Source organism: Pezoporus occidentalis, unplaced genomic scaffold (genome assembly GCF_034315485.1).
Source record: "Pezoporus occidentalis ecotype Australia unplaced genomic scaffold, CSIRO_AGI_Poc_V1 ctg78, whole genome shotgun sequence".
Taxonomy (NCBI): Eukaryota; Metazoa; Chordata; class Aves; order Psittaciformes; family Psittacidae; genus Pezoporus; species Pezoporus occidentalis.
The window spans coordinates 452,652-475,589 of record NW_026916137.1 but is presented as its reverse complement, the minus strand read 5'-3'; the positions used below and the strand labels follow the sequence as shown (position 1 = coordinate 475,589).

Here is a 22,938-nt window from a genome sequence, read left to right as displayed (position 1 = left end):
ATAAAAGATGAAGTGATGAAGTGTGCTTCTGTTCAGGGACAGTTTTAATATGACAGAACAGCTGACACACACTGGTACACAGGCTTCAATTCCGATGACTCATGCCTGCTGAGATCAAACTAAAGCTCAAGCTGAACTAATCAAAACACCTGTAGCCTCACTGGCTACCACGCAGCTTTGCAAAGTTTTATTAAATGCACTGATTTTAGTTTTATATATATGCAGGATGCACGGTGATAGACCTCACTGAGTTTTTTGCCCCTGTGTCAGGTGATCACAGTTTTAGAATACCCCTAATGTTGTTATTTACAGCTCTACAAAATGCATCATGGAACTTAGGCCATAATATCTATTGATTTACATGACTGAAAAACTATTTCTACAGCTGACAGCTGTCAGAGACCTAACAGAAGAAACTACTGCAGAGAACTTTGGGGGTACTTAATACAAAACCATTTGTACTCTTAAAGTGTCAGTGTCTTACACTGATGTACAAACCTCAGAAAGTTTATCATTAGCTTCATATTCAAATTTTTATGAATATTTTACTTACCTGAGCTTTGATAAACTTCCTGATATTCCTATGAGTTCGGCAGCATTCAGTTAATAAACTGAGAACTGGAGTAAGACCTTCTCTATAGCTGCTTCCCTAAAATAAAACCAAATACAGATAAAACATTTTAAAGAGCAAGTCTTCCTTTTCAAATCCTATGAACCCTTCAATAAAGTCCTATATGACAGCCAAAACCAAAGAGCCAGAAGTCCATCCTAATACAGAAATATGCTTCAGATATTCATAGGAATTTGCTCTCAATTTTGAGGTGTTTCACAGTCTAGAAGCAGGACATCCATATCTGTGCTAAATACTGTCTGAAAGGTTTGTAAGAAGCTTTACATGTGTGCACTTTTTGTTTTAATGACAAAGGCCCCCATTGTGTAGAATCTTTGCAGCCCATACCTTGTCTATTCTCTTCTCCATGAAATCCAGTAAAATCTGGATTGCTCCCATACTCATACCATTGTATTTTATATCTGTTTCCTCTTGGGATGATGGTTTAATAAGAACATCCAAGCAAGAAACGGGAACATTGCTTAAGAGGTTGATTGCATTGCTGAAACAGATTTAATAAAATAATTATTATTCATTTGGAAGAAAGAATTAATACCAGAGTACAACTCACCATAAGTACAATTGCAACCAAAAAGAGGCCCTGCAACTCAAACAATGCTTTATTTTCTACTCCCTGGGTTTTAAGGAAGGCAGAATGCATTATCTTAGAACTAACAAGCAAAAAGAATGACAAAAGCTCCAAAAGCTATATTGCAGCAGTGCATTATTACTTCCAAACCCCACAGTATCCTATATCCCACAAATAAGGCACAGCATCCAGCAGTGCATTACAGCAGCTGATCTTGCAGGACAGCAGGGGGAACTCTCACATTGATTTGCAGGGGTCAGAGCTTTCTCTTCCTTGAAACTTAAAACATTTTACAAAACATCTCCATTACGATCATTAATGAGCCCAAGTACACCACAGAAAACATTTCCTCCTCCTGTAACAGTGGATCATGGTGGCAATCTCTCAGGTCCCCCAAAGTATTTTCACTTTTACCTGGCTTGTAGTGCACTGGAAATACAGAAGGCTTTTAACAGATTAAAAAAAGATCCAGGTTTATTTCCTGAGCACTACTTTCAGTAACTGACAGTCTCTGCATGTTACAAAGCACACAGAAGTGCACTTCCCAAATATCCATTAAGTGATTTAAATTAGACCACAGGGTCTCTCCCTCATATTCAGTGGAGTAAGAAGGAACTTACTTTGCAAGGGTCTCTTGTATGGTGCATACACATCCCCTGCGTTTGCCATCTCTGTTCTCATTATACAGAGTTGTGTTTGTACTTTTCCTGAATATGAGGCTGAATTACACAAACGCTGCAAAAATTAGAACTCTGTCACTATTTACTTGCTGATGCCCAACTAAACTTAAAAATAGATATACTTACAAATACTACAGAACTATTTAATCTTACATGTGCAGACCTCAAAGCTGTCAACGAAACAAGTACTGAAGTTTCAGGGACTGGTGAAGCATTCCAAGAATAGAGAAAACTTTTCACTTTTAATAATACCTACTTAGAAGCTGCCCTAAGTTTCTATGCTATTAATATAATCCTAAGAAAGAACTAGTGAAAGAGAAAGCAAACTGTGGCAATCAAATATAGCAGGATTTCTAACAAGTGTGCTGGTTTTGGTCTGCAGACTCTGTGGCTGTGCCACATGGTGCCACTTCCCTTTTGCTCTATTAGCAATTGAAATTCAGACAACTTCTACTTTTTGGAAAGCTTGTTTCTCTTTGTTTTGTTTCTAATTCCTGTTTAAGGTACATCTTTTATATCATGGAAGTTATTCCTCTCCAATAATTCAGGAATAGCCAGAAACAAAACAGACTGAAATTCAACAAAAATTTGGTGGCTTCAGGCCTTTCATCAAAAGTTCTCTTTTTACCAGTTTCTTATTAAACAACCAAGTTCCCGAACACCTACAAAATTAATTTTCTGGATCACTGTGTCTGAGCTATTCTTTTCAATAAAAGAAGCCTGGCTTTCTGATCTTTGTCACTCCACTGACAGTTTTATTTGTGGTAGAGGAGTGTATGAAATTCTCCAGCTACCAGGAAGTCAGTGACTATGCACAGATCTGCACAATAGTGTTTGCATTCCTACTCCAGGGGGTAGAAATACTGCGTATATTACTCTCCCCTTTTTGGCTTCCTAGAGATCATTAATCACTGGGACATGACATCCACCCACTCATGCTCCCAGACCCCTCCTGATATGCAAATTCAGAAGCAAAGGCCTATTTAGAGGTGCTGAATGCCTTGATTAAAACCTTGTTAGTGGGCAAAAATGGCACTTACTCTCAATATGTGGTGCTTTAAGCTGTTCATATTCGAACAGTAAGTAATGATATGACAGAACCATGATAATGACAACAATACCCGTTACTAAATTAGTTAAGATATTTTTATAGGTAACTTCTGATTTATTAGAAATAGAGCCACACTGACAATCAGCACCTCACAGCTTTGGGCGTGCATCCAACACCTGATGCTCACATAAAATAAATCCTCAATTTACACATTCAGAACATAAGCATTCAATTCAGAGCATAAGCATTCATACAGTGTGCTTTAACAGGCTGCCCGACCCCTACATTTAAGCATCTTACATTCTGCAGATTTACAAACGTAGAGAAGTGCAAGTGCTCAGCAATTCTAAGAAATAGACTTACGCTCCCTGATGCTTCATAAAGTTCATTCTGCATTCAACACTGCTTATATTTTACTTTCTTTTTAACATTATTTTCATAATTGCCTTACTGATAGGCTCCAGGTGGAATTCAAAGTGAGAAGTCGCACTCTGCTCTCCAGCTCACACCTCATCTCAAGCAATACAGATTGCATGGTCAGAGTCTGGCATCCTAAAGAGCCCAAATGACAACACAGCCTCATTTTTGTAGCTATGGTATGTTAGCTATAGACTGCTAACACAAGTTTACTCATTCATTATTGAAGTTCCTATCAGGAATTAAAATTTTGCTTGACCAAGTACACCAGGGGACTGAAGTGGAGCCCTCTGATCCAGGCTCCTGATCCCTCTTGAGGATTTGCAAGGGCACCACTTCTGACTATACCTTTTCTATTCCAGAGCAGCCTTGTGATGAATAGTCTTGGCAGAAAAACATGTTAAATTATTCAGCTTTTATTGCATCTTGCAGCATTCATGGACAAAATTTAGGCTCTGCAAATGGGCTGAAATATCCGTATCAAAAAGGCAAAATCTGCCCAGTGTTCTTCTAGCATGTTAAAAAACAGACTTTGACATAAATCAAGATCGAATACTACCTGCAGCAATACTATACTTGCATTCTTTCTTCCATTAGCTTGAGCTAAACAAACTAGCTACAGAGGGTAGCTAACAGCTAACAAAGGGAGAAAGTTGTTTTCCCAGCATAACAGATGCAAAGACTGATGCAGTGCCATACTGAGTCTGATGGAGAAGGGGAAACAACTGAAGTGACACAGGCAATGACAACCATTCTCATTTCTTTTCTGCTTCCCCCTTGGAATTATGGAGAATCTTTGCCTTGACTTGGCATCTCAGTAAAGTCCACATGGGCAGTATCTCTACACAAAACATCCCTTCTGACTGAAAAGAGGACAGAAATCACACCTGTACTACATATTCTCTAAAGCTGCCTAATTCTGTATGTAAAGCCCTTTTTGTATTTTATCTGCAAGTGTTTGCAAAAGCTAAAACCAAGAAGACCTGCATAATATACATCCTTTTGCAACAGCACAAGAATTGATTTTTACAGAGTGATTAGACTAGTCAGATTACTGGACAAGACAACAGATGATGTTTTCACAGGATGAGCATCAGCTGTGTAATAATTCACTAGCATATCAGGCAATCTTGCTGACTATGTACAAACTTAAATGCTTAAAGGCTAATCTCTGTCTTCTTGTAGTTGTTGAATTTATCCAAGTCTCTGCAATTTTCCCAGTAGTGGGGAACCTACCAGTCCCTCCCTTAAAGAAGGATGAGAGCACAAAACACCCACCATAAGCAGCAGCAAAGAGAAAACAGACTGCCTTTTAGGACACAGCACTAACTTTAGTCATGGCAACTACTGCACCGGTATCCTAAATTATTCCAAAGTAGTCTGCACCAACTGCGAAGGGCTCTGATGTAGGATTTTAGTGTTCACCTACTAAGACTGTTGATCTCTAAGAGCTTTCCAAGACTTTAATCAAGTTCATTTAACACTTTCAAGACTGCTGGGTGTGAAAAGCTATATCCCTCCTCCTGGAGACTGCCAGTTCAGAAGATGATCTTCAAAAGATCCAATGCTTAGATATACAGACATCTCTGAAGAAAATGGCAACACTAACTTTCATTGCAGAGAGATAACATGGAATAGTGTTTGAAGCTACCAGAGTGTCAGTCCCTGACCTAGGTGGATAAAAATAGGGCATCACAGAAAAAAAGAGTAACACTGAACAAAGAACCACCACCTCACTAAAAATACTCTGAATTTGATTGCATTATTGGCTGTAGATACATAACAAACAGTTGGGTGCAGGACTGAGGAAAAAAACCTAGTGCACCTAAAACTGCAAGATGAATCCCTCATCTTTGGCAAAAAAATATTATTAGCAGGGAACTGATATTTGTACTTTTAATAAGGAAGCCTAAACCAATTGGAAATAAAATCCCAACTTGTTATTTCCATCCCAATCTATCAGAACTGCAAAAGTTCCACACAGAAATTCTCCAAACACATTTTTTCCATCAGCTTCTGTGCAAAATAACAGGAGTTGCATTCCACTTCAATTTGCACTACCCCTACAACTTCCATATGTATTTTCATTCTCAGTTACATACACACACAAAAAGATTTCGACAAGGTCAGCTTCACTATTATTGATCAAAACTAACAATCTTACCAGCCACTTTCCTTCTCGAATAGTGGACATGCTTAAACAATATTTCAGGCAAATAGTTTACATCAAAAAAGATTATTAGTATTTTACTCAAAATTAAGTTCATTGTTTCCACTTTAGATTTTAGACAAAGTACTTTTCTGCCTATCAAAAAACCCCAAAGAAAACATTTCAAAGCAGACTGGTTCTGCAATTTTACCCACCTGTGCAACTCTTCAGTTTTGTCTTCAGTAGGGCCCATGGTTAATAAGCAGTGTCGAAGGATGGCAGCCATGTAACGAAATTGATGAGATTCATTCTATATAAATATAAATTATGAAGATATTTTTTCATTTTGAAGATTGCAAGTGGGACTTTCAGGTCACTAGAATAATAAAAATTAAAGATGGAAAATACCTATTAGATTGTAACATCCATCCCTATCAATAAAAGGACTGTACCTTACAGTTCTCTGAATGCTTAATGCAACATAACTGTCATATGCTGTCCTTTTAACTAGGCCTGGTGAAAGCTGCTGGGGACTTTTTTCCAGTTAAATGAGCTTTCACTACCAGAAAACCCTGTTAAAGCATTTGCTCAATTCAATACCACTATTCCTAATATACCAATACTATCTTTCTTCCTGTATTGGCACATGGACGTTCTTCACCATTTAGATTACTTATGTTCTTCATTTCATTTGCCTCCTCCTCATTTAGACCTTTTGCTGCCAACAGTTTCATTCCCCCACCCAGTGTGTTTCTTCTTCTAATTCACTTGCCTCTGTTCTTTTGATACCTTTTCTCCATTTCATTAGTAACTTCTCTATCAGCACCTTTATTTGACCTACTTTTGCTTTCTCCAAGTGATTTCCCCTTCCAATCTCCAACCAGACATCAGCACACAAAAGTACACCAGTAACCGCAATCATTTAACTGTGTCTATCATTGTCCTCACCCTTTTTCATTAGCTCTTCTTGGCATCCACCGTATGTTCTGGTGTGTTTGACTTAGCACAAAGCATCCCAATGCATCTCTTGTAACATCAGCACCCAAATTTGCCAGCTGTACCACATGCGGCTCTTGTCTGGCTCTGCTACTTTGAAACCATCTCCAGTCATTATATATACTGATGGTTCAAGTGGTTCTCTCCTTCTTAGGATGGACTTCATTTAGTTTTTTAGCCACACACCAAACATCTCTGTTCTCTTTTTAGTTTGTAATTTTTAGACACCTAACCATCACTAAAGTGTGATTTAATTTAAAGGTTCCTTGCTTTTAGGAACTTTTAGTAGAGACATTATATAAACTTTGTCGCAAAACATAAAATCAGCTTCTCCCACCTCAGAATGTTTTAAACTCTCATTAAAAAAAACAAAAGAAAGGAAAAGTTCCTGACAGCTGCATGCATGGGCTCTTCGTTCATATAATGGACACATGAAACCTCATCAGGTAACGCCACAACTTTGTGCTACCTCCCACCTGCCTTCCTGCAGTAAACTGGGCTTTTCATGTCTCAGGATTCCCAGTGTTTTGTAAGATTACATCAACTTCAAGATCCAGATTTCAAGAGCATACTTCTTATGAAGTGCACATGTAACACAGCTTCATTTTCCAGCTTAACACCTGACATTATTCCTCCTCACAGAATAACTTAATCACAAAGACAATACTTTCCAAACTCCAGACAAGTAAACATTCATATAGCTGTGTTACACACTTGACTTTGGGTAATTTTTCTCCAGTCATTTCTCCATCCAAAACAATCACTTGCCTTTACAAAGAACTTTCCCCGATAAAGATATTTTTAATGAAAGTCTAAGCCAGGAATAGAAACAAGAGAAAAGTCCATCATTTTTTTTTGTTTCCCTTAAATTCACAGTTTGAGCTTCTTTGACCCTCCTCCCATCTTAAATTTCAGGATTTCAGGGTATCCTTGAAGCACTGAAGCAAAGAATAAGCTTTAGACTTTTACATCCCTTACTGTTACCATTAATGTCACATTTGCTGTTTAGTCCAGTGCAGTAAAGAGAACAATTGTGTCAATTTTAACCACTGTAAACTTCTGCTTAGCTTTATATGCTGCATATTTACAATGACAAGTGAAAAGTTAACAACACTGGTTTAGAGACAATATGATGGGAACTATAAAGAAAGATTCCCTATATAATTCTATTACTGTAGCACAGACTTGGGCTATTCAACAAAAAAAGTTACCATTTCTGTTCAGAAATTTAGGGATGCAACACATAGGAAGCATATCTGTCCAAGAACAAAAAAGCAGATCTGATGTTACAATGAAAAAAACCAAGATAAATCCTATTTGTAAGACTTAACAATGAAAGTGCATTTGGTTCTCATACTTGACCTCACCTTGAAAGATCAAGTTTCAGTCCAAAGCTGGTGTTGGGAGGATGGGAGATAAAGGTATTAAAACCAGTGCCACTCTTTCCTCTTTCTTCAGTTATATGTTAAAAATTAGAGTTGATGTGTTTATCATCATGCCCAAAAATACCCAGAAGAAAACTAGACAGACTTCCCAGCTCTAATTATTACCCCATTGCTACAGTCCACAATCTTGATACACTTAAATAGTTTTTCCTAGCCAGCTGATTATCAGTAAACAGCAGGCTAAACAAAACCATTTTGAGAGAACACTTCAGCTAAGCCTTACCTCGCTGTGGACATTCCAACTGTCAAGTGTTACATTAAAAAGAGCTTTTAGTGCCTCAATGGCACAATCCGTCTCTTGCAAAGACAGAGGAGGCCTGTCACGATCTTCTGCTGCTTTATATTCTTCTGTCCATCTTACACTTAGGGAACTTTCCAAAGCCTGAGTCAAAACTTGCACCCCTTGTAGTTCCTGACGCAACTGTGATCTGATATCTGTGTGCAGAAGTGACAAGAGGAAGAGGAGACGCAAATCAAAGCATTTAATGTCATCAACGAACTGTTGGTCCTTACATTTTTCCAGAAGATTGCAGAGCATAGCTGCAAGATTCAGTTCCAAACTGAGCTTCTGTGCAACAGCACTATTAAAAATTATGTTACAGAGGCATTTTAAAGCTTCTACTATAACAGGAAATTCAGAGACTCTCTCCAAAGGATCTTCTGCAGTGTCCAGCTTTGCTAGCCTCATGAGGATCTGCATGTTCCTCTTCGTGGTTACAGGCACTAAAACCTTCTTGTCCCTGGAGAGAATCCGGAGGGCCTCCAAGCAGGCAACTTGACATGAAGTTTCTGTGTCTTTTTCAAGGATGTTCAGAATTCCCTCACACAGTTTCTATGCAAACACAGACAAAAAAGGAACAGTTTTAGCATCAAGATGTCGGTGGCAACAGGAAACTACTTTTGCTAAGCTTCCATATAGCTTTTTAGTTTTCAGCTGACTTGAGAAACTAGGTATCCAATATTAGCCCTTCAAAAAATAAACCATTGCAAGACCTCCAAAGATCATCAAAAGCTTTCCTCGCAGACACCATCTAAATACATAAAAAATTGGCAAAAGCATTAAGCTAAAAGGCAGATGCTATCTACCATCACCAGTTAAGAAGTTTTCTCAGGATTGGGACTAAAAACCTGAGTACCAGAGTAATAAGGCTAGAGAGAAACAGGTGGTATTAAAAATACATCAAAGTAGAACAGTCACCCCTACAGTATGTGCAAAATGATGTTGAAGTTGTTTCAGTCAGAAGGCTGAGGAAAAAAGAAACCAAACCAAACTAAATGCTGCTCAACATACAATTATTAGTACTCCATGTTTGGTAACAGCTATAATTTGTTGCCATGTCAACCTGATCTATGGACTTCTCCCATCTTAAGTAAGAGCCTTAGAAATGTTCCCTCTGACATAGAAACATAATGCAGTTTTATTGGAAGACTCAGGCTGCAGCAGTTTAAATAAATCAACAAAACTGCTGTTTTTTGTTCTTAAAGTTGAAATACTTCACTGATACTCTATAGCAACATGACTGCAGGGGTAAACATTAATCGTATGAATGCAGTATGGGAAAATATAACACTTGAACAATCTGTGGGTCAGAACAGTAACACTGAATTGTAGAAGAATTGCCTTTTATAAGACAGAAACAGAAAATTAGATGATCAAAAGGGAGAAAAGATAGGACAGAAGAGACTGCTTGATGAGAGAAGACTTCATATGCTTTTTATGCATTAAGCTCAGGACAACACTACTACTCATGGGTTCCATAGCCAAAAGGATAGTTACAAAGAAATTCCTAGATAAATGCAATACGAACGGCATTGTACTTTACAGCTCTTCCTTTTAGAACACAGTTCCTCCTCCTTTTTCACCCCCAAGCTTTGTGTGTTGACCATCAACACAAATAAATTACCAAAGATGTCATGTCAGAGCAGCAACTGATTTGAACAGCCTTAGTGCAGAAGAACCACTTAGGACCTTAAACACATATTGTGGTCTCAAGCAGTATATGTCAATAAGAAAGTGATAAAAAAACCCAAACTACAGGAATACTAGTAGAGCAAAAAAAAAAAAAAACCAAAAAAGTTCTTTGGGAAGGGTCTCTAGAACTGCACTTTTCACCACTACCACAAAAATAAGGTCAGGAGCAAAGCTGCTTATCACCCTAGCCTAAAGTTCCAAACAAAAGTTCCATTTGGGACACCCAAGCAAGTTTTGTTACTGTGATCACTTGTGATTAAAGCCAAAAAAATAATAATAAAAAAAAAAATATTAAGTCTAAAGCAAATCTAGAACAGACACATCAGAAGAATAAGGGAGAAAACAACCCAAGTCTTCAACAATGTTAAAAGACAATCTGTAAACAAAGTCAGACAGTAGGAACTCACAATATGATTTCCAGTATGCTTGTCCTGCGGTGAAGCCCACCCAAAAGCACCAGCCAGACAATCAAGACTGTAACTGCATCTCCACAGCCCTGACTAGATTAATCCAGTAAGAGTCTGAAAACAAGGAGTGAGCTCCACCTCTTATTATCACACAGGCAACATGAGAAGTCATCGTCAGAACATTACAGGCACTGCAGCAGTAAAAAATCCACATCTGACCACCTGCACAGGTATACAGATACTGACTGTGGGAATTTCATGGACAAGTACCTGGAAAAAGATACTCAAGTACAGAGTTTCCAGTGTTCTTCAACATTAACCTAATGCTGCTCCTACAGATCTGTATAACCCCTTGACTTGAGCACAGCATGTCAGACCTGCACTAAATGTTTCTGAAGGTGACATCTTTGAAGCATTTTTTAAGAGATGCCAGGAAACAAAAAAATCACCAGTCTAGATCCACAGTCAAATTACCTGGTCACAGCTCAATGCCTTAGGAGAATTCTGTTTCTATTGTTAAAAGAGTTTTCCATACAATTAACCCAGCTTTTGCAGGCTGAAGCAACAGTTGCTGAAGCAACCAGGTCTGTCTGGTTTAGAAGAATAACACAGAACTGAACGGACACTTCACAGAACTCCAGGAAAAGGACAGTTGATTCTGTTAAGCACATTTTAACCCGTTTCTTAGACTTAGCAGTTACATCCTTCCTTGTTAACATCAGCTGCCACAAGGTGGTCTGCAGTAACTTTCCCACTGGTTTACCAGCTGGACTCTTCAGAACTGTATAGCAGTACCATATTAACATCATAAGAAGTCAAGTTATCAGCCTTCCCCAAACCAAGATGATGAAGAAACACTTCAGAGACACTGGGCCAGACAGCCTGCCTTATCAGTAAATAAATGCAGCACAGAAATATATCTGGTTTTTCATTAACAGTGCTGAAGGTTTCTTCTAGGACTTTAAATACCAAGGATCACCTCATAAATTATCTGATCAATACCCACCAAAATTGAAGGGAGTTTAAACTCGGTTTTGTTAGCAGCAGAGTCTATATACATCTTCCATCTGGTGCTCTGGCCTTTAATCTCAATTAGATAAAACCTTAACACTCATTTGACTACAAGGAGACCAAACCTCCCAAATTCAGACTGATTTTCCCCTCCAACCCCGTAAGTTGTACCCACCTGCTGCTACAGAAGTGTAACTGCAACCTCAAAAGCACTGCAGGGAAGAACCCAAGGGGCACCAAACCCCCACTGAATTGCCATGGAAGGTGGAAGCCTAACCCTCCCTCTACACATTTGAAGACTACCTTTGCAATTTAATTCAAGATTATAAAAACCACCATCTCATAGCTTCAAATTTTAGTGAAATGCAGCAACAGAGGATTCTTAACTCTGAATAGCTGTACAAAAGATAGAGACTAAATAGAATAAAGTTCCTGAAGCCTTGGCTGTGTAAAAGATTTCCCAACATAAACAAAGCTAGAATTTATTCTTAAAAGCAGCAATTATTACGCTACTAGACTAGCACACTAGATTAACAACTAAGCCATCACAAACTTAAGAACAGGTTACTAAGCTTCCTAGCCATTACAGCAAAAACCACTTTTTTTTAAGATCTAAGACTCTCATAAGTGAAAATCACTTAGGAACTGCTGGCAAAGTTCTCTGGACTTAGACCCTGGTGAGCCATCAAGAGGAATTTTAAAGGAACCAGCATTCAGTTATGATAATACCACTTGCAATACTGCCAAAATCCATGACAGTGAACCATTGCTGGCTGATCTCAAGTGCCAATAGGAGCTTAGGAAAAAGTACAGCATCTAACTACAGCTGAAGAGTTATCCATGGGAAGTTTTGAAGGACGCAAAATTCACCCTATTAGGAAATCACCTTGGAGACAACTTAAACCAAATGCTATACAGCACATTTTCTGCTTTCTCCTTGATGGTGTGAGGGAAGTGATCCCCAGAGAGAAGAGAAACAGGAAACGATGTGACCACAAAAGCATTATTATGCTTTTCTTTCTTCAGGTGGTACTTTTTCTATCACCCCATAGACTATTAGCATGGCATAAACTAAGGGGTACAGATGTTATATATTTGGTTGAAAATGAAAACACAAAATATCATCTGATGATTGTCCTAGTTTTGGAGGCTTATTGCTATTCCCTAAACTACTGTATGAATTTAACATTTCTTTTTTTTGAGTTCTCTCAACATGCGGAAAGGAGTTTGACTTTCATCAGTTCTGCTACAGCAAAAAAGTGCTTTTCATGTACTTTTTCCATGGAATCAAGGCAGTTTCTAGCCTTTTAAAAATTATACAGTCGCTTCTCTCAAATTCAAGAATTCTCAGCTTCCTTGCTTTCAGTAAGGTTAAGCCAGTTTCTTTTGCTATGCTGTTTCTTTTGTCTATGCTGTAGTGCAATAATTAAATATTTTCAAATTTTATTTCATGTTAAAAAAAGGAAGCCCCCAAATATCCATTTGTCATCTTGACAAGTAAAATATCAATCCATTTTGGTCCTTTATCCTGATAGCAACAACTCTTGATACTAAGCAGCAACACAGTCCTATATGAAAAAAAGCAACATCCTGAGATACAAGAGACCTGCATTTTCTTCCTTGCTCAGCCACAGACCTATTGTGTGGCTTTGGGCAAAAAGGTATCACCTCTTTACTTCCATTTTCTTTCGCCATCTTTGTTTACAGGCTAATTAGATTGGAAGGGGAAGAAGAGGGAAGCAAAGAGGAAAGGAAAGCACTCCAAGTGCTTATTAACAGGTGTTTCTATTTGCCAGGCTCAACCTCAGCTAGGGATACTAGTGCTTGTGAAAAACAGGGTACTTCATGATCTTGCTCTTTGGCCCTGGGGTGCCTGCACACAAGGTCCTTTTCTACCTCCTCTCTTTGTGCTCAAAGATGTTTAGAAAGCATGCTTGACCTATATTAACTTCTTTTCAATTCAAAGACCAGTAAACTTTGGCTATGTTATGTCAGCTGAATTTACTGTAGCTTCTCAACACCAGAGTAAGAAGTGTCTTGGTGAGAAAAGGAGACAATTTCCCTTTATTTGCTTCTTTCCCTTTGGCAAATCATTCTCCTATACAGGCTTTCAGATTAGAGCAGGAGCAAGAGAATAGAGTCTCCATACTACAAGTTTTCAAACCCAAGCAAACACCACTGCTTTATTAAACATAGCATTTAATTTAAACACAGATGGTTCAGTGCTAGAGAAGCTGCAATTTAAAGGTGAGCAACAGAAGTTCTGCTAACATTACAGAAACAGAGTGCACACTTTATCTATTTTTCTCTGCACCTTTATTTTTTCTTTATGCCATAGATGCTGTAAGTACCAGGAGCGGTACACTTCTTAGCAATTAAGTTTAATCTAAAGCAAAGGGGAAAAACCCCAACCTGTCATCATATTGACTTGGAAATAGACATTGCTCCTATTTTTCCACTTTCCTCAGTAATACAGCATACTAGTAACAAAATTGTGAGAAAAGCCCATAAAGAACAGGAATTCTACAACAGAAGAACACTGGAAGTGTGCTTGGTTGTGTATCACCTTCACTCATTTCTGAGGATCAACAGTCTTAAGACTTCTTCGTACATTTCAAGGCATAAATTCATACATGTTGACAGAACAGTGTATTAGCACATGGAGAGCAATATGAGTATGTCAGACTTACCAAATTCTTACTGCACTTATTAGGCTTAACTTAAGCAAAAATCAAGCTTTTTAAAGAACTGCCCACAAGAACCAAATTAATCCTCCCCACTCTTCTTTAATTGCTGGCAAAGAAAAGTCACAGAACTAACAGTAAGCGCTTGCTCACTCTTAGCATGGATAAACCAGAAGCCACCATGTCTTTGGCTTCTTCCAAGTATTATATGCCAGAGAACATTTATTTAGGAGAACAGGAACATTGTAAGTGGCACTAAATAATGCTTTCCTTCACCCGCACTGGCTTAAGTCTCTCTAGCTCACTTTGTCTTCTGACCCATGCTTTTCATGACTTTCAAATTTCAGTTTTATTTAAGTTGTCTCTAGGGCTTCAAGTGAAGTATGTTCTTAATTTAATTCATCCTAGTTCAGTTGCTGTTCAGTGGTGAGAATGGTTAATGAGACCAAGTGTAGTGCCAAACAGAAAGTTCACAAGGAACTGTATTTCCCCAACAGGTCACATAGGTCTGCCGCTGTTTACCAACTCTGTTTTGTTATCTATTCCTCAAACTTACCTTCTACTTTACTATAAACATGAAGATTCAAAGCAGATTCTACTCAATTTTCAGGTAGACGGACAGGAATGTTAGTAGTAACCACAATAAACTGTACATGAATTTTTATAACTCAAGTTTCTGTAGCTCTCAATGTTTCTGAAGTTTCTCTTAAAACACAAGTGCCTCTCCACCTCGTATAAGGCAAAATTAAGCACTTTCCTCATTTCTTGTATTTTCAGTAGACTATGCAAACCAGTGCTGCAGAAAACCAGAGAAACTACGTTTCTGGCAAGTTAGAGATAAGAGATTAGAGGAGCACAGAGGCATAATTTGGAAGTACTACATTTCTGCTAACAAGAGCAGCATCAAAACAATAAAATAATTGTTTTATTCTGCTATTAGGTTCCAAGTAAGAAAGTAAGCCCAAAAATATATCAAAAGTTAGTTCAAGCTTTCAATTTCTCTGGAAGACAACAGCCACATAACATTTATAATGAACTGTGCTGACAAGTAGATAACCTGCTCTGAAAAGGCCATGCCCAAATTTTGCCTAGTCTTTGTGGACACATGTGGGTGGAAATGGGAGGTGTACACTTGTATTCCTTGAGGATTTAGCCTTCATCACGTGAAAACTTCACTGCTGAGCCCACACTGACAGCAGGAGGCTGACATGTTTGGCAGGAGTCAGCCAGCTCTGACATATCAGAAATCCAAGTCGCAGGTGAGATGGCACTTTGTAGGGAAGGCAAGGAGAACACACTGGAATCTGTGTTGTCAGAACCCGTGGAATAAACCCTTGGTTCAGGTCACAGAAAGGTGAAATTCTGCATAGCTGCACTCTCAGCAGCCCTCCTTGCCCTCTCCACTGAACTGGGAGAGGGAGAACCTCTGTAACCAGAGGTGAAAGAAGAGTGTTATAAGGAGAGATGGCTTGGCAGAAACCTTATGAGATACAAAAATTGAAAAATGCAGGATGGGAGCAGGCAGGACCCAAGGGAATTATAACAAATGCTTAGTATTAACAAAGGATACTTAGTAACTTTCCTCCTCTTAACAATCGGTACTCCTTTAGAGGGTTCCAGTAAAGTCAGAACAATAACAGCAATTAATACTAAGATACCACACAGGGTGTCCACAGGAGCACTTGAGCTTAGTATTTTTATTGGTCACTCACTAACAGACTTTAAAAGCTCAAATAAAGTTACTGGGAGGAGAAAAGCTCTGCGTCTTTGTGGCTGCAGGAACCTTCAGACCTCCCAGAAGCGTCACAGTGTCAACAGCACTATCTAATAATGAGGTTCTGCTGAGATTTAGAACATGACGGCATCTTGCCCCATCAGCATATTTTACTGCTCACATCCTTCCAAGGTTCAAATATGGTACAGTCCACAGCCTTAAGGAATATCCTCACATCATGAATTTAATTAGAAGAGAAAGGCCCACAAAATATTTGATATGATTTACCATCATCTATTTCACCAGCTTTCAAAGAGCAGCATGGGGGGAAAAGACTGTTTTGCTGATTGTCTTCCCACTAAAGAAAGCCTTGCATTTTAGATTCATTAAGTTCAAGAAAACTGATTTCAGCTTTTAAAGATTTAGATTACAGATTAGACCCAACAAGTGAGGCAGAATCAGTAGAGCATTAACAAGGAGTTAAAAGCCCTACAAAAGGTGAAGCAGAGAAAACACAAGAGTTAAAGAGGAAATACATCAATCATGAAGACCCTGGTAAGAATATGGCTTATGAGCAATACTCATACTTGGTTGCTCCTTCCTTTTTTTTTTTCCCCCTTCCTCCTTTAAATTCAGCATCTTCATCCAATTTTGAAAGTCAGTCTTGACTGCTATCTTGGACAGATTTACTTTTTCTATTATATTACCTAGGTAAATGGTGCTGTAGCTCCTTCCAGCTGTGGAAGGCCATGGATAGCTAGGGAATCAGTACTGACAGATGTTCCCAAGACACAAACGGTGCTGTGATTTTCTCAGCCTTTTAAGTCTGTAAACAGCACAAATGTGTTGCTACCTCAGAAGCAGGATTTGGACTTGTCAAGGTATAAATAAGAGAGAACAAAGCTATTAAATGATGAAAAAGTGGTTCTAAAAAAAACCCTTTCCTTTTTGTATTAGGACACGTAAGTCTTGAGCTGAAGTGTCTGCTGTGTCAATTCCAGAGGCAGAGACTACGCTTGACACCCTTCTCCAAGGTGACTGCCTAGTCATAATACCAGATATTAATTTTCTGGAGCTGATTCGAGCATAGACCTGAAGAACCAACTGTTTGTGTCAACCATAAAACACTGCTGTGAGGCACAGCAGTTCTGCAGATTCAACCTTTTCCAGCAAAACACTGTCAAGAACTTCTGGACTGGTCAGGACAAGTAAGCATTCTAGATTTCCAAGAGCTGTTTAAGCTCTTCTGAAACAACTGCAATGCCTTCATTTCAACCTCTGCTCCAGAACACATTACCTCTGGTTGGCAACTTTTATACTGTTTACACACACAAACCGAAAACAGGCTTTCAGAAATTAATATCTTTTATTAGTATACACCAAGTTAAGGAATGGCACCAAGTTGATGTGGCTGGTATCCGAGTAGATCATACAGTACAACACAGATTGCCAACTAATCTATATCCATAGCAGGGATCATGTGGGACAATACAGACATATACATCATTAAAGAGAACCACCAGGACAAGTAATAACTCACATTCAAATCTTGTGGGTTTTAATCTTGTGGCTGTGTCCAGATAGACAAGCTTGATAGCATTACCTCTCTTCCTGCCTTCTAGAGGACACAACCTACTTTCCTCCTGGAGTTCAGCATTACAAGCTCACTGCCAATTTAGTCACAGTCTAAAGCATCATGATGATAGCCATATTACAGGAGAACAATTTTTGCTGTCCAATGTACCCAGTTTCTGTAATCAAGCCACAGTTTTGACCTGTCTTTCCTATTTTGTATGTGTCACTGTTGTATACAACTTGCCCTCTCCCTAAACAGTATTTAAACTAGAAAAGCATAATGCACAGTTACTCCTATGTTACACAACCTTGCTGTAATTCCAAGGTCATGACTAAAGCCATGTGGTAAGGCAGAAGAAAAAAACTTGCATTACTATTGTTCTTTTACTTATACTCTTGCATACACACGAATGATTTACAAAAAGTTTGAGAGTCTTGCTGAAGTAACTAAAAGCAAATTTACTCCTAGGCATGAACAAACCCAATATGCAACAACAGACAGGTAAGAGGCATGTATTGCATTCATCAGGTTATATGGCAAGCTTCCAATAGCACCAGAAGCCAAAGACAAAAATCTTGAAGTCCCTCTGTACATGCCCCACATGACTTCATTATGCATTGTGACCCTTTGTCTAAACATTCTTTCACTGCAGTCATGCCAAGCTAATAGCAGCAGAACTGCAAACACCAGCAACTCAAGTGCATTTTGGTATTACTAAAAAAAAAATGCAACTTGTTTTTGAACTAGCATGAAACTACATCATGCAGGCTTTGAGCAACCCTCATGACTTTTGGTGGCAACTTCACTAGTTTGCTCCTAGTAAGAGCATGTACTACTACTTTACCTTTCAATTTAAAGCATTTTTTGGTTTTTTTTTTCCTTAACTGAAGGATGAAAGGGGAGTGGCTCAATGATGTACAGATACTAAGGATATCGAACATGTGCAGTTGAGTAGCTGTTAAAAAAACACAACCCAGCAAACAAATACAACTACACAGAGAAAATCCTACACACACACCCCGCCACTCATTGTCTTTATTTAGCTTTTGCCAATTTTGGCTTCTGATCTATTCTCCTTTCCTATGTTCTCTACTTAGCATTCAGTTTTCAGACTAGACACTTTCTCATTCTCGAGGTAAAAGAGGTGGAAGGGATGGAGAGGGAAAAAAAGGAAGAGGACAAACACAATAAGAAAACCAAATGAAGATCCCACCCGAATTCTTCTACAGATCAAAAAGGACACACATAGTCCATCACCACATTACTCAACATCAACTTTGAGTAAAGCCATAGATAAACCCAAGCTAAAACATCTTTTAGTAATAGTGAAGAACTGTAACTTAAAATTAGAATACACATAACCAATGGGTTCGTATAAATACGAAGGACAGACTTATCCCACCCATTTCTACCATAAAACCCCCAATTTAACATGTGGAAATATTAGATTTTGCACAAAATCATGGAATGAATCAATGTGTGTCCAATTTGAGACAAGCTATCCTTGCAGGAACCTTGCAATTCTAGTTTCAAGCTCAGGTTATTTCAGAAATAGTGGAAACATGGAGCCTCATTCACTAACAAACATTTCTGAGTAAGTATGCAAATCAGCCCAAAATCTAATTAGAAAAAAGAAAGGAAGGGTCTTGTCATTACACATTACACCATAAAAATAACAACAGGAAAGAAAAAACCCATGTCCAAGCTTTAAATGCGAGGCTGTGAATGGATCTCCAGAGACTTGTTAAGCCCTAACACACCTGTACAGCTCCATGTTACAACACACAAACATTTCCCATCTTTGGAACCTGACACACACAGCACACATTCCACTGACTACAGCTACCTTTGGATTAACAGACTTCTGTAGCTCTGTCTCCCTTATCGTTCCATAGCTTTCTTCTGCACTTGTCTCTTAATCTCTAGTATTCTTTAAATAGCTAACATAGACAAGAAATATAGCTGTGATATTCCTACCTGGCAAGAAGAGAGAAAATAGAAAAATGTATTGCAAAACTTTTATCTCAGCAGATACATAAGACTGGTTTTATTCCTCCAGCCCATCCCAAATCTGTACCCTATACAATTATTTATGTTTTTTTTCTGTTACTACTTTCAGTCAAGACAGGTGTTTCTGCTGGAGGCATCTGATTTTCTCTTTCAGAAAAAAAAAAAAAGGGGAATGGGTAGTTGTCACATCTCTTTGAAGAAACAAAAGATTAAACCAGAACTTTATAATCACTACTCACACCATTTCACAGTGGCAGCTAAGAGACTGCTTTTACTTTTCTTACTTCTAACCAGAGCAGGGATGCAGCTTGATGGCCTATTGTATTTACCTTTCTTTTGTCTTCATCTGCTGGATCAAATCTGAAAATGGTCCGATTCTGCAAAAAAAGAGAACAGTTTGCATTTGTTACATGAGTATCAGCTGCTAAGTATGTAATACCTGCAAAAATACTGTAACACTTTAGGAGCCTGCTAAAAACCAACCTCAGATAATGAGGCCACAATCATGCCAACTCATGTCCCTTTCCCTTTCAACCCAACAGCATGAGCTTCAGTAAGTGGTTCCAAGTAACAATCTCACAATCACTATCAGTACAGAGCAACCCTTTATCTTTGGGCTGTTCCTGATGTGCATTAACAACCTCACACATGGCACTTTACAATGTAAAAAAACGTTAGCTATAGCCTTGTATTTTACAAACGCCTTATTACTCAGATTCTTCCCCAAGCAGTTCTGGCTTGCAAGCTTTTGACTGTACTTTAAAATGTCCCGTATCAGAACCACCACAGTATAATCTTGCCCAGAAAACAAGTAGAGCAAATCAAATAAGCCTCACTACAAAATCTACCAGTTTCCATATTGTGGCTATTTCCAAACCACATTAGCAAGATACCTGTTTCTCTAGAAGAGTCAAACATAAGATAGACATGGTCTAACAATGAGTACTCATTTCCTGTTAAACACCTCAAATAGTAGTTGAGACTAGTTCTATCTCAGTTTCTTGAAGCATGTTACTAGTGAAATACTACTCATAGGACACAAGCTTTACTGTGCCAGTCAAAGACAACAGCAATAATACCATGCAGTTATTTTAACAACATCTTCAAACCTTCCAAGTGATTAATCATGACACACAGCTTCTCAATTTCCATTACTGATAATATATTATTTACAGTATACAACTTGGTATATCATGTAAGTGACTGAAAACTAAGTGACCCTTCATAGCACATTAGTGGCCTCTTACCTTTCTTGACACAAGCCGACAATTACAGAAGGGCCTTGGACATCTATTCTACCATCAAAGGTTACCAATATCAGTTAGATCCTCGATGACAGTAGGAAAATAATTCTTTTCCTTTCTCTTACAGGGCTCCCAATAACACTACTGAACCACACAAGTTAAGCAAAATGCCAGCCAAAAGCAAGTTAACATTAAATGATGAGAAATTAACCAAGAGAAGGCAGTATTTGCATTTGCACATGAACATTCTTGGAAATTTACAACAGAAATGTAGTGACAGTTCCTTCAGTCTAAACACTGGAGGAACAGAACTTTGAAATACTCATTGCAAGCAAGACAGCATAGAGGACCAAGAAGAGACCTATGAACTTCTCTCATAGTTATTCTACAGCAACCTGCACCTTTGAAATATATTTAATCCATCTTTTCTCTTCAATTGAGGCATATTTAATTTGTTATTTGGGAAAAAAAAATAAGGAAACCTAAAGCCCAGAAGAGGCATAGGTAAAGATCTGGAACCTGGAGTACTTTGCCTGTCTCTGCTGGCCCACAAGCAAGATAACAAAGTTAGTAACATGTTCCACAGAGAAATGTAGGAAACATTAAGGCAAACTTCTTAACAAGAAACACAGCAAGAGAAATGTCATGTTGAGACTTCAGAAGAAGTATTTAGCTACACATGTAACCCCAAGACTTCATTCAAAGACTTTAAATGTCTTTGATATAGACATCTGATACAGACAGAACAGAAACTGCAAGATACCACTTACTGCCACTGCTAGACTTAAAACATAGTTAAAACTACATATTGCATGTAAGACAGAAAACTTCAAGCCATCTCTTGGAGGCTGAAGGATAACCATACACCAGTCCACATTTGTTTGGTTTCCCTCTAATGACAGGGCCAGGAATCTTTAACTAAACACCTGAATGCTTATTCCTGCAGCAGATTCCTAAATTTCAGCAGATAGTTCAACTCAACAGCATTTACATCTATAGCCAAACTCTGAGTCAGTACAAGCTTTAGATACTTGTGTACCAGTCACAGACACCTGATGGGTTGAGATGTGATCTTTAGAGACAGTCTGTTCTGCTCTATTAAATTCCAGGTGTCAAGATCTCCCTATCAAAGGTGGGAGATGGAGAGAGGGGGAGGGAGAGAAAACGTGGGAATCCATCTAACATCTAGCTTCACTCCAATTTCTACTTCCCAACACCACCTTCCCTTCACTTTTTCACTCAGCACACATGTACCATGCTGCAATGGCAGTACTAGGTACTCTTAATACCTGTCAGCACTAAAAGCTCAACCTGTTGTAACCCTGCTTTCAGCTGTCTCCCTTCTTCCTTTTGCTTGCCCAGAAATGTAATAAAACCAAGTGAGGTTTTGCAGTCCACTTCAGACATACCCCAGTCCCACTGCGGAGCTGTTCCCCTGCACATTCACCCTGTCACTGCCGAAGCAAGTGCAAAGGGAAGGCCTCTCCCCGGTACATAACCCAGACCTGGTGACGGACGACTGCCTGCAAAGGGCAGCACTGCGGGCAGCCGAGCAGGTACACAATGGTCCGAGAGGCTTCAGTGTTCCTCTCCCAGCCTCTTCCCTGGGGTACATGCAGGTTAAAAGACGTCGGAAACAAACTGTGGAACAGCTCTTTTTAGAGCCTGATAACCGATAACCTGCGATGCTTCACGTCAGGCATGTAAAGTACAAGCAAGACAGAGAGCGCGGGGAGCCGAACCTGGCACTGAGCGTTATCTACCCGCGATACTGCTGGCTGTGCGCTCCCTCAGGAGCCTGCTTCCGCCAGGCGCGGGGCCCGCTCGACACCCCTGCGCAGAAGGCGGACAGCGCTCTGGGAGACGCCGGGGAAGCGGCAGCAGACGCGATCTACGCGACGGACCCGCCGCAGAGTCGAACGCGGGGGACAACGGCAGGGACATCCCTGGGCCCCGCGGGGCTGCGATACCGCCGGGGGAGCTGAGGGGCCGGTTCGTACCGCGAGGGGAGGGGAACGGCCCGTTACCTCCTCGTTGTACCGCGCCAGGACCCGCTCCACCGCCTCAGCGCTGCCGCGCCCCTCCACGGCCTCCAGCACCGCGCCCAGCTCCATGCCCGCGGCCGCCGCCCGCCCCGCTCGGCTCCGCTGGCAGCAGCCACCGCCCCGCCGCGCCGCACTGCGGTGCCCGGCAGGGTCTGGTGCCGCAGGGCACGATGGGTGCTGTGGTCTCGCTGGGCAGCCCCGGAGGAGTCAGGCGAGGGGGACAGGCCAGCGGGACGAGACCGTGAGTTCGAGTCCCCAGCGGCCACTGCCGGCGGGGAGGGTGCCCTCTGGTCGCTCAGTGACGCAAAGCTTACCCCGACATAGGCCCTCCTCGCTAG

The 22,938-nt window shown here is 39.7% G+C and overlaps 1 protein-coding gene across 2 annotated transcripts in view; it reads right to left on the bottom strand.

The window, feature by feature from the left end:
• Window positions 1–22,724, bottom strand: part of RIC8B (RIC8 guanine nucleotide exchange factor B) — a 37,167-nt gene extending 14,443 nt beyond the window's left edge. For both annotated transcript variants that reach the window (XR_009961580.1, XM_062602712.1), the window contains exons 1-6: window positions 22,583–22,724; window positions 19,641–19,688; window positions 8,161–8,769; window positions 5,712–5,806; window positions 959–1,112; window positions 554–649 (exon numbers count right to left, since the gene is read on the bottom strand). Coding sequence is in view for 1 of the 2 variants with exons in the window: in XM_062602712.1 (XP_062458696.1) it covers window positions 554–649; window positions 959–1,112; window positions 5,712–5,806; window positions 8,161–8,769; window positions 19,641–19,688; window positions 22,583–22,669 (1,089 nt within the window). In the remaining variant the exon portion in view is untranslated. The remainder of the gene's footprint in view (window positions 1–553; window positions 650–958; window positions 1,113–5,711; window positions 5,807–8,160; window positions 8,770–19,640; window positions 19,689–22,582) is intronic.
• Between the last annotated feature and the right edge of the window lie 214 nt (window positions 22,725–22,938).